General features: G+C 37.7%; 1 protein-coding gene and 1 long non-coding RNA gene across 2 annotated transcripts; one reads left to right on the plus strand and one right to left on the minus strand.

The window, feature by feature from the left end:
* Window positions 1-1,348: 1,348 nt before the first annotated feature.
* On the minus strand, window positions 1,349-7,867 carry LOC131698746 (uncharacterized). Its single transcript, XR_009307757.1, has 3 exons — window positions 6,080-7,867; window positions 5,922-5,972; window positions 1,349-3,370 (listed from the first exon to the last, which is right to left on the minus strand). It is a non-coding gene; the product is annotated as an uncharacterized LOC131698746 (long non-coding RNA).
* A 4,071-nt stretch (window positions 7,868-11,938) lies between these two features.
* On the plus strand, window positions 11,939-14,952 carry LOC117424732 (S-modulin-like). The gene is made up of 3 exons (XM_034041404.3): window positions 11,939-12,625; window positions 13,136-13,247; window positions 14,441-14,952. The coding sequence occupies exons 1-3, from the start codon at window positions 12,245-12,247 to the stop codon at window positions 14,554-14,556; spliced, it is 609 nt and encodes a 202-aa protein (XP_033897295.3). The 5' UTR covers window positions 11,939-12,244; the 3' UTR covers window positions 14,557-14,952.
* The last annotated feature ends 3,026 nt before the right edge of the window (window positions 14,953-17,978 follow it).

Below are 17,978 nucleotides of genomic sequence, written 5' to 3' on the forward strand. Positions count from 1 at the left end.
GTCTAGAGACCAAACAACGTCACATATGCCATGTCTGTCTGTATACAGTACATAGAAATCCTATTCCAATCGTCTTTATTATTGAAACAGAAAATTCCACTGTGGGTGACCTTTCACTCTGTTGGTCATAAAGTAAAAGTTTCACTGGAGAAGTCACAATTCCCCAGCAGCACTAAATGTAATAACAGCAAGTTAACTATAGGGATAAAAAATAAAACATAACTGGCAACCACACAAACAGATTGTAATACTCTAACCTGCACAAAACTTTATTACCACCCAAGTAATGCAAAACAAATCCTCTAGTATTCGTGTCTTCAGTGACATCTATCTCTGCCCTGGGCCATTACTAAACAAGCAAGCATATAATCCCCTGTGTTGGGTCTTATTGCTTAGGAAGTGAAATGGAACATTTGGATATTTGGAATAATAATTATAAACCTACTACAGTACAAAAGTAACTTAAGATTCATATTATTATTGCACTGTGGTATTTTGGTTGGTGTATGGAACATAACATCATAAATCTGGAGCAAATCTGGAAATTACATAAATATCCCCTTTGGTCATTTTTATTGTTTATATGAATTCTATGGGGGACATTAAGTTGCCCTGCCAGGATTTAAATGTATGCATTATAAAGTATAGTACAGATATGAAACCTATCATTGTACAATATGCAGTGACAGAAGGAGATATACACATTTTCTATGTACTTCCTATTCTGATTCATGTAGTAGTCATAGTTTTACTATAAGGGCCATACATCAGCATACCAATTCTTCAGTAAATATATATTAATATTACTACATATTTTACAACTATGTTTTATGTAGGCGTGGGAAATCATATACATACATAGTACGACTCTGAAAGTTTTCTTTTGTTTGTTTGCTGTAATTGGTCATTAAAGAATATAAGCATGACTTAGACCAGATGTTAGCTCCCCCAGAAAAAAAGTGTGTTATGATTTTTGATATCAATCTGTAGAGAAAACAAATCAAAGTTGTAACATTCTATTAAATATACTAGTTAGCATGTGCCATGGTAGCTCCCCCCATATCACAGCTACAGTACTTCTGCCATTCAGCCCTGGGCTTTTCCCAAATCAATACTGCCATTGTGCTCTATTGAAAGGAGGTCATGTGATGTGGACTAATGCCCACTTGAATCCTTAGAATGTATTTAACTTTAAAACCAGCGCCAGAGTCAAACCACCAAACCCCAAGCACAATTTTTAAAGCACTATATTTATTAATCCAGAAATATATCCGTGCAACTGTGGCAAAGTGGTTGATAGTGTGCAGGTGCAGATGACCAATGAACAGACAGACAATTATAATCCAGGTGCAAAGTTTGTTTAATGATTTTTATGTTTGTTTTTTTTATTTTTATGTCCAGTGCCTGACTGCAAAACAAACAGTAAACAATAAATGATGTTAAGTAATACAGCAGTGATTATTAATTAATTTGTAATCCCCGGGTTTGTCCCAAAATAATAGTCCTGTTTTTATTATACACCCACACAAAACACATAACAAGTCCGTTAGTGAGTGAATTTGTGCTAGTGGTGCAAATACAGTTATTTCTGATACAACTGCAGTGCTGTTCTGGGATTGTGCTGTCCTCTGGTGACAGCTCCGGAACGTGTTAGCTGTCTAATAATGAAAAGCAACAAACACTCACGATACAGATACACAAAATACAGGTCCTTCCAGGTTATTTTCCATAAACCAAAACGAAGGGACAGATTACGTCGCTTAAACCCCTATTTAAACCGTCACTCATGACCCCTCCTCCAATCCGCGGCTGCCACATCATTTCCCTTCCGGGTCGATGAGTTAGTGTACCGAAGCTCCGCCCCTTTTCTAAATGACCAACTTCCTTTTAACCCTCGGAAGGAAGTGTCAGGCCAAGTAGTCCAGGGTACTCTGTTCCCGTTACTTAGCACCCTCACAGGTCGGGAGGGAGATTTACCACCAAGAATCATTGTCTTTCTGTCACAGCAACATATACGCTGTACGGTCACTTTATTAGGACCGGTCTAACCAACCCGATTTTAACATCGCCCTGGTGTGGGGAATGTTCTTCTGGTATACGTTGGCTTCCCTTGATTACCTTGAAAGGCTGAACGGATGCTGAAGCTTATTTAAGCATTGTTTGAGATCAAGTTTACCCAACAATGCTTAAGGCAATAGTTACTTTCAAGCTGATAATGCACCCACATTATGAACTCATCAAAATCCTCTGCGAGAACAGGATCAGTTTCCTCATCAGGTCAACATATGATGTTCTCCCATCACCACAGAACCTAAACCTCTGGGTAGGAGAGGATCCCTCATGTCCTTTGTGTTCATCACCTGCAACATTAAGGCACATTTTGACAGGATGTAAGGTGGCTCTTAGCCAAGGACGGTTCACTTGGCGCCATAACCAGGTGCTGCGATGTTTGGCCTTGGAAGACAAGCGTAACATGACCAATAAGTTGCCACCTGTTCCATCAAAACATTACACACAAAAGACAACATTCCTCTGCCCAGGAGAGCAACCACCAAGAAAAAGTGTTAAAACCAACCCTCGCCCAGGACAACTGGAAGCTGCTAGAGCCTGGAAAATGCTGACAGATGTTGGTCAACGGCTTATTTTTCCACCTGAGATTGCCACCACTAACCTTCGACCAGATATTGTTTTGTGGTCTAGATCAGCACGCCTTGTTCACCTGGTAGAGTTAACAGTGCCATGGGAGGATGCTGTAGATGAGACGTATGAGAGGAAGAAACTGCGGTATGCTCAACTAGCCACTGAAGCAGAACAGCTAGGATGGAGAGTCCGGGTTTACCCAGTGGAGGTGGGTTGTCGAGGATTTGTGACACACTCTACAACCCGGTTTCTCAGAGATGTCGGATTCAGTGGCCAAGAGTTGCGTCGCACAGTGAAGAACTTATCTGAAGCAGCAGAGAGGAGCAGCAACTGGCTGTGGTTGAGATGGAAAGATTCTGGCTGGGGATCTCAAGCACAATAGAAAGAAAGAAACGCTGATGTACAGGTAAGTAAGCTGGGCTGAGTTGAGTGGGGGACAGAGTGGGGTGATGCTGGGACGCCAGAATCACCGTCGAGCCCTCTTGAGGTGTTGTGGGCTAGTCGACGAAACACAGAGGATGGAAGGTGCCCACTTGAAGACCCCAGAGATATACCCTACTTCGCTCAATCCAGACGGTTGTCATGCTGATGCGCTGGGGAGACTGCACTGTGGTTGATCCCCAGAGCCAGCATCGCAGCCTTTGTGTGTGCTGATGCGCCAGGAAGGCAAATAAGCTGATCCCTGGAGCCAGCATTACACTTCAGCCATCAATACCAGACAGAAGGAGATCTATATGGAAGGAAAAGCAAATGGATAGAGACACAGATGGATCACATTAGTTTACTGTAAAGCTACGGCTTAGTTGGTGCTTATCTTGGTGAGAGCCGAGTTCAAATCAGCATGAAGTTTTAACATCTACTCTCGTATAATGGAAACCATGCCTACCTCTCTGTACCAACAGCACAAAATACAGTATTAATGACTGAATAATTTCTCAGGACATCTTGTAGTCTATGGTATGTGGCCCAACCTGATATTAAGTACATGTCCCAATGTATGAGATACTGGTGCATCACTGGGGATAAGCACTTGTTCAAAGTGTCTTACAGTGAGATAGTTCTTTAGATTCGTGGTCCCTACTGCTTATCCAAAAGCAGATTGGTATAGTTCTTATTCAGGGAAACTAAAGCAAGATCTTTCCCCTAATCTTGAATTAGAGTAACACTGACAGACTGGGATAAAGTGAACTCCATGACCCTGTGTTATTCTGTTGAAAAGGCCACATAAGGCTGCAGACATAGATTTTTGTTTTCTGCTGTTATAAATCTGTCACTGATCTAAGCATTGCAGGAGTATGTGATAGGGATATCTACCCAAGCTGATGACCAAAAGCTGGATTAAATCAAAATGCTGGAATTGCCATAGCAATTATAAAGTATTGCTGTAGCAGTGCTGTACACTTCATAGTTTAAGGCTTTCAATTCAAGATGGTACAGAAATGAATGTTTTGTTATTGTATTTCATCCTCTGTATAAAATGGCTAAGAGAAATGGCACCCTCTGGTGTTTATATGCATGTGACAGCTACCAGCATAATGTATATTACAACGATTCCTTACCATGATCATATTAGGTTTAAGCCAGACCATGTTTTATTAGTTAAATTGTTTTATGGCTTATTTTTATAGGTCATTGGGACTAGAATAGTCAGATATTTCAATTGCAAAAAATGACTGTTGTATAAATTATTATTTACAGAGCTGGTCCTACAACAATTGTCCATGTATAAATTTTTTTTATAATATTTTGAATTACCTGAAAATTACTGTAAATAGGTCTCTCAGGAGTACAATAAACCAGATACCCCATCAAATCTTACAAATAAAGTAGAGAAACACACTCTTCTGTACAGAATAGTGTTATTTTAGTCAGACGTCATTATGCATTGGTTTCCTTTGTTTGACATCCTTTGCAGTGAATTAATCCTGTTATGGGAACTAATAGGAACAGAGTCATTTCACACATTGTTTGATCAAAAAACGTGTATTTCTGCCTATTTCTCATAATCAACCTCCAAACTTCTGGAAATTCAGCAGTTTTTTTTTCTTTTCCAACACAATACCTTGAAAAAAAGATCAGCAAGATTAGGCTTTACATGTGGTACTTATGGACTATGGGCTTTCAGTTACATTAAGTGGCAAGGCACTGGTTAATTCTGAAACTAAAAATAGGCACAGCTATTCTATTAGGCTTTGCATAAGAAGCTGGCTCATCTAGAAAATAACACATTCATGTAACATAGGTCCACCATATGTGAGATCCAAACAGTTCATTTGGTGACATTCCCAATCCACCAATCAGTGAATCACATTAATCTTTATGGGATAATCCCTTTGGCAAGTCTTATCCTGAGGTAAAATTAGAGGAAATTAAGCAGACAAATGAAAAAGCAAATGCCTTCCATGACACTAATGAAGGCATGGCCGAAACGTTTCTGTACTTGACTTTATTTTCTTATAGTTTTTATCTACGCAGTAGTGTGAGTATTAACCCCTAGTCTACAGGTTCAGAGACCAGTCTGACATACTAAACTTGCCTGGCTCCATTTGCAGAGCCGCCAGAAGCATATTTTATAATACTCAACTCAGCCACAGGCTAGAAAGAGTCCATCACATACTCCCCCCACCTTAGCAAAGCTTGACCTTGAGCGAACACATTCTTTTGCATCTACTCAACCCAGGTAACTCAGTACACTTCAAAGACAAGGCTCCTTCCTTTACATTCATGAGGGGTCAACATTCAAGAATGTTCCACAACGTGTCTCAATTATGTCCTTGCTGGGGTTCAGGAGACAAAGCGATGGCTATCCCATTCAACCACTAATCATCTGCTTTAGCGTTTCTGAGCGGTCCCCAACACAAAACAACAGATTCAGGGGGATTCCACAGCTAGTACCCCAAGCTAATGGGGTACTGGGTATCAAGTGTTGTAATTTTATTTTTTTTATTTGTTTATTTAGCAGACGCCTTTATCCAAGGCGACTTACAGAGACTAGGGTGTGTGAACTATACATCAGCTGCAGAGTCACTTACAACTACATGTAACCCGAAAGACGGAGCACAAGGTGTTTAAGTGACTTGCTCAAAGTCACACGAGTCAGTGGCTGAGGTGGGATTTGAACCGGGGACCTCCTGGTTACAAGCCCTTTTCTTTAACCACTGGACCACACAGCCTCTTATTATCTATCTAATTTTATATCGATAACTCATCCCCACACTGAGTCACCTCCACGTGTGTGTTCCATTAGGGCATGCCCCAGGCCAGTCCAGGGTGATACTTACCTGTCCAACGTCGAGGGTTGAGGTCCAGTGGTCCAATCCAGGGTGCAACAGCTGGGTTCCAGAATATAGGCGAGAGAGAGGGAGATTCACGAGGGTCAGATAGGCCAAGGGGAAGTAACCAGCTGGACTATACAGGTGAATGTGATAGTTCTACTTACCTGTGTAAACGTTCCTGGTGGCCTCCATTCTTTGCCCCCTCCCCCTCTCAGGTTCCCCGGGATCTCCGTCTCCATATCCATCAGAGGTTCAGGGCGTCGTTGCAGTGAGGTCCACTGGCGGTTCGGGCTCAGAGGACAGTGGACGTTGTGACGAGTGGACAGCTGGGTTTTCTAGGAACCAACTAGAGACTGACATTTGATATTTTACTGGACTCCTTGTGTTTTACCAGCAGGAGGGGATTACCCTAGTTTTTCAGTAATGATGGAAGAAGAGTGGTGTACACAGTTGGGTCAGTTTTAAACAAGGAGACTGGAATGGCTTTTTAAATTAGCATAGATGCAGGGCCGAGGTCAAAGCCACTACAACATAAAACATTTTTTTTTTATTTGTCCTAATAGTTGCTAACATGTACAGCAGCAAGGAAATTCAACTAGAACAACATGCTCTGAAGACAATATGTCGAAACACCTAAGCTTTATTTAGTTTTTATTTTTACCTTGTTCTTAATAAAATATGAATAATTGAGCGACACTTTGGGATATAAGTTTTTCATTAAGTGAGAGTTGTCGTCTTCATTCCTCAGTGGTGCACCTCGTGTGTTGGAATTGATTGAGGCATCTTTTTAGCACCGGCATTTCTATTTTCTACAATATATATATTGTAGAAAATGTATTAACAAACTGTATTAACAAACTGCACTCTCTGCGGTTGTTTGTTGTACACACACAGTCTTTCATTACGGAAACTTCTGACCATGTCTAAGGAGTCGTATGCATCTTTGTCATTTACTGAGACATTTCCTGGAGTGCCAAAACACACAAATGAGACGTTCGGTATCGGTGGAAAAACTAGTTGCGGTCGCACTGTGGTGTTTGGGGACACAAATTGTCCCATATTGTTTTATTTAAGTTGCAAAACCAAAAATAATTTTTTTTTTTCTTACAACAGAATATTATACAACTGTACTTTGATTAAATAAAAAAGTGTATTGTAAAAAAAAACTGTAGTTTTAATGCACACACATACAGTTGCTGCGTATTAAGTAACCAAACTGAATTAAAAAGGCTACGCACACACACAGGCTAAATGCGGTTGTGAGTTCAGCTTTTGCTCTTAATACGGTTTGCATACACACACAGTTCGGTTACAAAGGGCAGCGACAACCGCACTAGTTAATCCTTTTCAGAGCAAGTATCAAGTGTGGTTATTAATTCAGTTTGGTTTGTTAATGCGCACTAGCTGTGTGTGTGTGTGTGTGTGTGTGTGTGTGTTATAACCGCACTAACACAACCGCAGCTGGTGCTCAGTGGAATGTCATTGCTTATCAGAAAAGAGCAGAGCTGTGCTTGATGAGCTCTCGATCGATTACATACAGTAATTTTTTTCTTAAAGCATAAACAAAAACACAGCCTCCATGTTGTCACACAAAAGCTCACGATCGGCATGTAATGAATGAAGTTCAGTTTGTTTAAACAGGAAGTGCACTCACTTCAGTAATGAAAGGTGAGTGTGTACAACAAACAACCGCAGAGAGTGCCGTTTGTAAATACAGTTGTCGAGCCAACTGCGGCATGTGTGTACGTAGCCTTAAGAGAGGTCATTTCTCAAAGACCCTATTATTGTGCATGGCGAGTGGTTTTTCAAAAACCAGGAAGCATGAAGTGAGTTTTAGGAAGCACCTGCACAGAGGAAGAAAAAGAAAATATTCACTTAAAATTAAAAACGCCATAATCCACTCGCTGATAACACTAACCCAACACAACCCAGGGAGGTTGGGTTGTAACGGTTTCCAAAATTTATGGAATACTGTCAGAAAAATAAATAGATTCTGGAACCAGTTCAATTAACCATCAAACAGGTGTATTGTGCATAAACATTAATGACCAAAAATAACCCCAAACCAACACCCCACAAAATTATACACAGTCCCTAACAGAATAGTCAAGTTGCTGCAGCTCCTCAAACTGGAAAACAAGAAAAAACAAGAAAAACAAAAAATAATCCAAAATCTAAAAAAAAAAGAATGGGCAGATCTAACCAGGTCTGGGGAAGTTGTCAGTGTAGAAAACCTTGGGGGAGCTGCCCATCCAAAACAAAACCAGGAAAACTCCTTTGTAAAAAGAAGATGTCAGCAAACTAGTCTTTGGAACGTGTTTTTAGTACTTTTAATACTTTCTTTTTCCTAAAAGGACCTTATAACCTTTTTTATTTTTTTAGTAGATTTTGGTTGAAATGAGAGCATCTAGAAAACCTAACTAACCTAACAAACACACACCCTCCCTCCAATGACCACCTGACCTTAACAAAGGAAAAAAAAAGGTGAAAAAACAGGTTTTCCTAATAATTTGGCCACCTGTAGATAGACCTGGTGGTGGAACAGAAAGGTACTGGAGCCCAATGGCTCCTCTTAAAGGGATATTACACTTTATTTATTTATTTGTTGCTTTTCTCATTTAAAGCTTTTAATTTAATGTAATGGTGTTACAGGGTAGCAAGGCTCTAGTTTGATAGTTATTCTCTTGGGCCTCAGGTCTTAGTGACTGCAGGATCTATCCTGTCTTTTGCATTAAAAAAGGGACATATAATTAGTTGTTCTCAGTAAAATCATATAGGAGTATAGACAAAACAAATATTGATATAACAACATTGCTTTAGACAAAGTACTCACCTTGCTGTAAATGCAAATACAAGTATTTTATGAACACGTCTCTTGAATTGACTTTAAACTAATATGATTAATTAGGAAATCACTACAAAACAGGTATTCAGATGTTACTAAAGCCCCTTTCACACTGGCACTCCTACCCGGGTCCTAGCTACCCGCATAGTGTGAAACCACGTACCTGGGTTGGACCCGGGTTAACCCACCTCAGGATGTGGGTTGACACGGTTTGACCCGGGTTCAGCGAGACAAAATGCTTGACGGATGTTCATGAGCCGACGCAATAACAAACAGCCACGCCTGCGGTGAAAGTTTCACTTCTGCAAGGAACGTTTCTGTTTATTCTGTTTAGACACAGCATGAGTCAGATGTCAGCAGGGGTGCAGAAACATTTGCTCTAATTAAAAATGTGGCCAATGGTTCAATCCAGAGAAACTTGGATGTAAACGTCAGTAACAAGCTGCTTCCGGGGCATTGATACGTGCATTGTGTATTTGCGTCTGTCATCCAGGTCAACCCTGCTTTATCAAAAGCAGTGTGAAATCACATACCCGACCCGCATGACACCGGGTCCTGCCCGGGTAGGTTCTGACCTGGATAGATCATGCCAGTGTGAAAGGGGCTTTAGACATTAGGCCAGTATTTAAAAATGTTATATTGTTGCAAGCGTGCATGCAAATTACCTTTGTAGTTATGACCATGTCCATTAGGGTTGTTTCATTTCCCAAAGATCCTTTTATTTTCTTCATCATTCAAAGATTTACTGAAAATAAAAGAAACTGTTGTAACGAATCTGACAGAAATGAAGATGTTTGTTTTACAACCAAGTCTACAGTATAAAGCAAGCAAAACACATTTTTTTAAATTTTTGTTAGTATTATCTGTTAAGGCTCCACACCAGAAGCTCAGTGTACTTTATCTGTGTTGATCATTTTCAATACTCCAGACTTCTAATAGCATTTCACGATACTTTGCAATAACATTTTAAGCCCCATTCCTTTCAGCATCATAGAGATCCTGAATAAAATACTTACATTGCATTCCTAAAATCTTTTATATCAGACTTATTTTATTTTGTTAAGTAGTGTGTGACTATAACTGCATTTAGAATGTAACTGTGAAAAAGGCAATAAATTGTAAGAATCAGAGAAATTGCACTGATGAAACATGCTTTGTCTGCTTGAAGTTTTGCCTTGAATAGTTGTCCTGAAAATGGTGCCTGTGTCTGCAATACTGGAATGCTATAATACTGATGTAGTACAGTCCGAGAGGAACTAAATTCAGTACAATCTACAATTATCATGCCCTCGGCTTTATCAGACATACATATATGTGCACACGGCTAAAAGAGCATTTTGGTATATAGCTTATGGAAAGACAAATGATTTGCTTTCTTTAGCAATTGACACATCTGTAAGGATCTTATTTGCCTGATCATCAGACTTGTCAAGTATTTATCTTGCTCTTAATTGTATTATTACTTGTACTGTGATTCTTGAAATGTATTTTTGTTTATGACTGAAGCCGCCCTGGATAAGCACGTCTGCTAAGAAATAAATAAATAAATAAAAAATAATAATAATAATACAGCCCGCTCCATCTCTCCTGCCAGTAACTCCTGGCTTCACCTACTGTCCTCTTTTATTAAGTTCACAATCTTTTTCAGTGGCTTGTAATGCCGCTGTGTTCGTATTTGTTTTTTGATAAGGCTGTGTAAAGGTGCTGCTCTTCAGGTGTAGTTTTCTGCCACAGATATATGTAATGTAGGCTAGCATACAAGCTTTTTCTTGCACTGACAAAGGTTTCTACTTATATTATGACAGACAAAACAATAGCCTGCAAGTAAGTCAGTGACAATGGCTTCAGATCCCTTAAAATTGATGTTTTTGAACTATGGCAGTTGTATTCCCAATCGTGCATGCTAAAAAAAAAAAAAAAAAAACATATTAAAGAAAAATATTTGAAAGGCTTCAAACATCCCTATAGAGATTTAATAATGCTGATTAAAGTCATCGAATTATTTTTCAGAAATGTTAATTGCTGTAGAAAGCTTGATAATTGTTATTAGTTGCATTGGACAGAACAAACCAAAGCTTGGATAAGCAGAATACAGAATTTGACTGAGAAAACAAAACTACATTTCCCACCGATCCTCAGAGTGGGCTGACACCAATAGCAGAGTAGGGGAGTCAAAGAGAAACTCGAATTAGCGTTTTCCCGTCTCACTTCAAATCAATTTTATTTGTCTTTATATTACGTTGAACGGTATCAGATTACAAATCGTATTTTACATCACCTGTAAACAATTATGAAAAACGAGTCATTTGTAGTTTGCACGTTTGAGCAAAGGAAATGCAATGTCCCTGGACCTGAATATGACGATACAATAGAATAAATAAATACATACAAATCCGTTTCTACTAGATAGACATGGTGGTCTACATTGTATTATGCCCGGGTGTAGTTCTATAAACTCAAGTGGTCTTTATTATTGTCTTCTTACCTGTGCAATCTGTGGCAGGCGCTAAAGCTCTGCACACGGGTGACGTAAACGATCCGGCAGCGTTCGCTCAAAAACGTGGTTACGTTTTCTTGCATGATTAGACAAATGTGTTTTTTCTTATGGTTTACAGCTGCACTGCTTTTGTACTCCAGAAATAGACAGCCAAGGCAGAACCAACAATACCACTGATAATGTAATGCAATACAACTTACTTTCCAATGCCTGTGCTAACAGTATGAATAATTATACAATAACAGTAGTTGATTGTAAGAACAACATTTCACTGGGTCAAAATTTCAAGTCCTCAGTCAGTGTGCTTAAACTTTGTTACAGAATGCCCTGCAGTGTTTACATGAAACACATGACTTTACTTTTGCTGTATCCCGTGTTGTCCATATTGCAGCAATATATTATTCAACATAATCCCAATTGCTTTGATATTTTTATTCACACATTATAGGTAAATCAACTAGGGTATTACTTCTTTTCAGCTTCTACTGGGGAACGTTCTCCCGGATAAAGAGATTTTTTTTTTCTTCAGAGCAGTGCAGTGCTTCCAGATCATGCTCCCTCCTGCAATGGCGCTCGGATTAAAATCAGTGGTGTATTGTAAGAGCAGATAACCAGCACTGTTGCAGGACGGAGCATGATCTGGATACAATGTGATCCTTGTAAGCGAAATTCTCTTTCTCGATCTCCTGGCAAACACTTGTGAGAAAATGTTGAGAAATCCCTAGTTGATTTAATTTCAAAGTCAGCAACAACATGGGACACAGCAAAGGTAATGTAAAGAATTTCTTGTAAACACAAAAGAACAAAAAAAACTGTAAAAAGAAAAGCCAGCCTCCGAATGACACCTTTATCCTCCTAATCCGGGAAAAGCCTATCTGGATTTAAATCTAGCAGTCAACGTGTACTATTCAGCAGTTTGTAGAGTCGGAGAAGTAAATGACACAAGCACATTGCGGCTTTGGTTGTCTTACATTATAGTGTCTTGAAATGGGAAACAGCAAAAGCGGCATCCTTTCTAAGGAGCTCCTCGAAGACCTCAAACTCAACACCAGGTACAGTGAAGAAGAGCTCAGTGCTTGGTACCAGTCTTTCCAGAAGGAATGCCCAAGTGGGAGAATCACCATTGAGCAGTTTCAGAGCATTTATGCAAGTTTCTTCCCAGATGCAGACCCCAAAGCTTACGCACAGCATGTCTTCAGAAGCTTTGACACCAACAATGATGGCACTTTGGACTTTAAAGAATACATCATTGCTTTGCATCTAACCTCCTCTGGGAAAACTATTCAGAAATTCGAGTGGGCATTTTCTCTCTATGATGTTGATGGCAATGGGACCATCAACAAGACTGAAGTCCTGGAAATCGTCAAGGTAACGCACATGTTTTCTTCTTGTATTGCAATAACAAGCAAGTATAAAGCAATTAATGGGCTTGATTTACAAAGATAAGTGCCATTGCAACTTTGTTCAATGTGTTTCTGGGTGTGAGTGCATGTATGTGAAGTCACAATGTTCTACATTTTATCATTGCTAAATTTGTCCCTGTATTTTGTTTCCTAATACATGTTGGTATATAGAATTCAGTAAATACATGCTTAATTCTCTTTTTAAAACCATGAACAGATCATGTTTGCAAAAATGATTAGTCTGCTAAATATTCTAAAACCTTTTAGTGCTGACAAACTGGTGTAATGGAATTAAATATTGACTCTCTTTCTACTAATATGTTTTGAGGGAGGAATTAAACAAATCAATTTATGGTTTCTTATAATTTCCATTAGTTTACATTCACGTGTACTAACAATTGAATTATCTATTTGATTATGAAGCATTATTTACCATATCATTCTATGCTATTTTTTGTGGTTTGTCTTTTTCCAGGCCATATTTACAATGATAAACGCAGATGACCAAGAAGATCTTCCAGAAGATGAGAATACACCAGAAAAGAGGACTGATAAAATCTGGGATTACTTTGGCAAGAAGGACAATGGTATGTCAGATTATAGAGCTGTGTGGGTGTGGATTGAAGGAGTGAAGAGAATTAAAAATGAATAGTGGTATATGAAGAATTGAGTGTTTTAAAAAAAATAAAATACAATACTTTAAAGGTGATCAAGTTCTGACCTTATACCAGTATAATGTACATAGACATTTAAAAAGGCAATGAAAAGATGACATGAATTATGCACAATATATTATGTAGTTGAACAGGAACATCTACCTTATAACGAAATGATAGAACACATTTCTGTTTGTAATACGTTAAAAAACAAACAAACAAACAAAAAACATCCATAATCTATTAGGGTATTCATTTGAAAATAAATCCATTGATCCTTTCCTGGAGTGTGATTTAAAAAAAAAAAAAAAAGAAGATTTTTAGCACAGACAAAACACGGAGGTCATCCTTTTGAATCAATGGACTCTCTTGGTCTATTCAAACTGAAGACCTTGTTCCGTCCACCTCAATCGATATTAATTCCCACCGCAAGTGATGGGGCAGCAGTGTGGAGTAGTGGTTAGGGCTCTGGGCTCTTGACCGGAGGGTTGTGGGTTCAATCCCCAGTGGGGGACACTGCTATTGTACCCTTGAGCAAGGTACTTTACCTAGATTGCTCCAGTAAAAACCCAACTGTATAAATGGGTAATTGTATGTAAAAATAATGTGATATGTGAAATAATGTATAATGTGATATCTTGTAACAATTGTAAGTCGCCCTGGATAAGGGCGTCTGCTAAGAAATAAATAATAATAATAATAATAACCTGGAGAAAACAAGGATTGGAAGAACCACAGTCAAGCACTGCATTGGATAGTTGCTGATGAATGTTTTTTTTTTTGTTTGTTTGTATATAAGATCATTTGATATGGTACTGTGTTTATTTTACTGGGTGTTTTTTGTTCAACTGTAATACTATTCACAAAACTATTTTAAGATGTTTCAAATGCATTTCAGACTGTTGTTGCCTTCTTTATTGCCAAAACAGGAATATTTCACAAAAATCAAACATTGTATTCATAAAAACTCACTTTAACTAATACATGTTATGGATTTATTAAATGGATGAACAGAGACCTTTATTATACATGTGTACAGCTATTAAAATTGAAATATTTTGAAACACATATACAAAAAAAACATTTAAAAAAAATCTAAAATGTTTTTTTTTTCTTCATTTCAGATAAACTAACAGAAGGAGAATTTATCCAGGGAATCACAGAGAACAAAGAGATCCTCAGATTGATACAGTATGAACCCCAGAAAGTCAAAGACAGACTAAAGGAGAAGAAACAGTAGCTCTTGCAGAAGACCAACATTTTTCAAACTAAAGACTGTTGTAAGCAGCACTGTTTACATCTTATGCCCACATCTTTGCACCAATAATAGTATATTGAATTACCTTTTAAAAACGTTTTCAAAAAGTATATCCTAACTTACCATTTCAGCAATGGTGTAAATAGCTCCTTACGTTGTCTGTAATTAGACTTTTGTTAATAATCCTTGGGTTACAACTAAATCCTCTTAAATCCTGAAGGTCGTTTTAGTAGAATCCCTTCTCTGAGCTGTAGGATGGTAGCATTACTATTGTGCTTGTAAGTGTTTTAGTGAGGTTATCTTTATTTGAGGCTTGTTACTCAATAAATCAACCTGTTTTTGTTATGAAATAAAGTCCTTTGTCATGAAAAAGTGAAACCTACACATTGACCAGTATTTTGTTACCTATTTTTTAAAGTGAAGTGAATAATTCAATATGCTAAATATTATAATAAGCAAGACATCTCACAAGTAGAAGACAACTAGAAATGTTCTCCTTTTTCTAGGAAAGCAGTACCACTTGTGATGAGGAGTTTGTTGCCCAATAACCTCACTCAGCCTACTGAACTTGCTCAGTAAATATCTTGGTATCCCTGAATACATAATTGTCTCTTTAATCTATCTCACAAGTTCAATGGTATCCTAATTATGATCCATTTACTAACAAAGGTAAATAACTCGGTGGAGCATTTGTTGTCTAGTTTACCCAAAAAATGATATTCCTGAGTGGTGACTGCCAAGACTATCATACCAGTCATCGCATCTTATTTGGGGTACTACAGCACTTGTAGGACAGATGGCTCATTAAAATGTTTTACCTATTTTAGAAAGGAGACCATTTTCATTTTATGGATACCAAGATATTTAGCGAGGAAGTAGTCTGAGTGAAGTTATCCAGTAACAAACACTGTAAAGTTAAAGGATAACATTTGGAGGTACTACTATACTTGTGAGAGGAATTGCTCATTACAATCTTTTTTAAAGAGGAGACAATTATCTATTCGGAAATACCAAGGTAGTTAACAAATCCAAGGTTACGTGATTTGACCTTGGTGAGGTCAAAGTTTACAGATTCACACAACCTTTTTATCTTATATTTCACATCGATTTTGATATAATGAATATATACCGTAAAACTTCAAATAATTGCCAGGTCTCAAATAATCGCCTGTCTCCAATACGCACCGGCTCTGCTGGCAAATATTGCAAATAAACGCTGGGTCTCTGTTAAACGCCGGGTCTCTGTCATTGCCAGTGAAGCTGAGGAAGATGAGGAGGAGCTTAAGCGTAATGAAGTAACAGTGATTAAAGTGACTGAGGATTTATAAATAATAATAACACAAAACGTAATTTCAGGTAGGCCTACATATAATGCATATGTGCTTAATGCAGTTATTACATTATTAAACGTTTTGATAATTTTAAGCGTGCCGAAAGTAGGCCAGATACAAACCTCTTGGTGTATTTTAAAATGTTTTGTTGTATTAACAATGTACAAGTTTGAGATTAAACAATAAATTATTTTTGATATTGATACTTATTGCTTTTATTGTTCATTTTTAAAAACATTTTAGAAGTTTGTATTATTATTATTATTATTATTATTATTATTATTATTATTATTATTGTGCTGTAAGCGTAGCCTACACACCTGTGTTCTGATATCTACAGGGTTGTCTTTTAGTGGATTTAACTATTATTATTATTATTATTACTATTATTATTATTATTATTATTATTATTATTATCATTATTATTATTATTATTAACAATGGTAGATCTAATTCTGTTTTTAAATACAAATTTGTACTTCTGCTTGTTCATTTTCCAACGTTTTGCATACCGTATCCTTGTTAACCAGTGCATATAAAAAGATTGTAATAATACTTTCGCTTTATACTTGAGGGTGTAGAATACAATGTCATTTTGTTATAAAACAAAACTGTTACTTAGTTCCCATTGACACACAACTTTTTAACAAAGTTGCTGGAATGTTTAAATTGACTTACAATGTTGCTACGGCTTTTTAATGACTGCATGAAGCATATGAAGCTAGTGATCTAATGTAAACGCCTGTCTCCAATATGCGCCGGGTATGGTGGCAAATATTGTAAATAAGAGCTTTAAAACAACCCCAACACCAACTTTCTATGTCAATTATGGAGGAAGTTATGACCATGTAAAGGAAGGGTGGATGTTCAAATCAGGTCAAGCTTTGATGACTTGTATCTCATGAATGGGAGCTCACTCAGGTCTAGAATTGACACTGTACCCACGTCTCCAAAGGCAAACATGCATGTTTGAGGTTTCTAGTGATTGATTTCATATGGAATGACCCGATAGGTTTGATTTGGGTCTGCTGCTAATGGAAGCTTACATGACTTGTTTCAAATCGCTTAATTGTCCTTGTGGCATTACTTTAGGACCTATTCAGAGGTTTAGTTTAATTAAGAACATTGTTGGATCAAAGCTATTTCTGTTACGATATTCTTTGGAATATAAATACCCTACTTATGCTTTGCATACAGTCTAAACAAATGACTACAGTATTTCACATAAGTGTGACACATATCTGTTATATGTGGTTTACTACACTTAATTAGTATAAAACATTTATCCCTTAAAATCTTAAAATATGGATTTTAAAATACGCAAATAAATAAAAAAAACAAACTTATCTTTGTAAAAGCAATACATATAGTCTCTATCACATAGGCTTGTGGCTTTTGACTTCAACCTTGCAGCCATAACTACAGTAATTCTTAATTTTATCATTCACAATACATCACAAGGCCTGGGATTGTTTCTCTCCCAGACGGACCTTGACGTGTCTTCTTGGTTTAATACTGAGTAAGACCTCTTGTCACTCCCATTACTTAATACACTGGCTACTCAATAAGGACACTATTATTTTGATGACTAACAAGGTTTTGCAAAACTTTGATCCACGACATAAAAGCATTTTACTTGCCTCTTTTGTCTGCATCACATGGAGTTTTTAACATGTGGTGCTCCAAGGGCTGTGGAACAGCTATCTTTTACCATTTTAACAGCAGTGTGTTTCACTGTGTTCCCTTCTGTATCCTGACTTGTTTCTTGCTACTTGCTGATGTTATAATCAAATCCTTCTTGGCCATCATCAGCTTTACCTTTCATAACCTGGTTTAAGATCTGTGCAGACAGTTCGAGGTATTTTAAGAAGTGTTGGAGCTGCCAGGGCTTCAGCAGAACATCTGGTGTATGTCACCTGTCTTTCATCCTGTCAGAACATTTAACATGTAATCAGAGCAACTGCACTCAGTGTACCTTTTCTACTATTACTATTCATAAACAGTAAAAGCTGCATAGAATAGCATAATCTATGCTATGTAAAGAACCTGGTATGGGTTATTCTTCTTGATGAG

This window comes from Acipenser ruthenus, chromosome 19 (assembly GCF_902713425.1).
Source record: "Acipenser ruthenus chromosome 19, fAciRut3.2 maternal haplotype, whole genome shotgun sequence".
NCBI classification, from domain to species: Eukaryota; Metazoa; Chordata; class Actinopteri; order Acipenseriformes; family Acipenseridae; genus Acipenser; species Acipenser ruthenus.

Bases quoted from the DNA above. Each gene is read 5' to 3' on its own strand.
- LOC117424732 (XM_034041404.3), top strand. From the start codon at position 12,245: ATGGGAAACAGCAAAAGCGGCATCCTTTCTAAGGAGCTCCTCGAAGAC. The intron at 12,626-13,135 runs GTAACGCACATG...GTCTTTTTCCAG, and splicing joins AAGTCCTGGAAATCGTCAAG to GCCATATTTACAATGATAAA. The intron at 13,248-14,440 runs GTATGTCAGATT...TCTTCATTTCAG, and splicing joins CTTTGGCAAGAAGGACAATG to ATAAACTAACAGAAGGAGAA.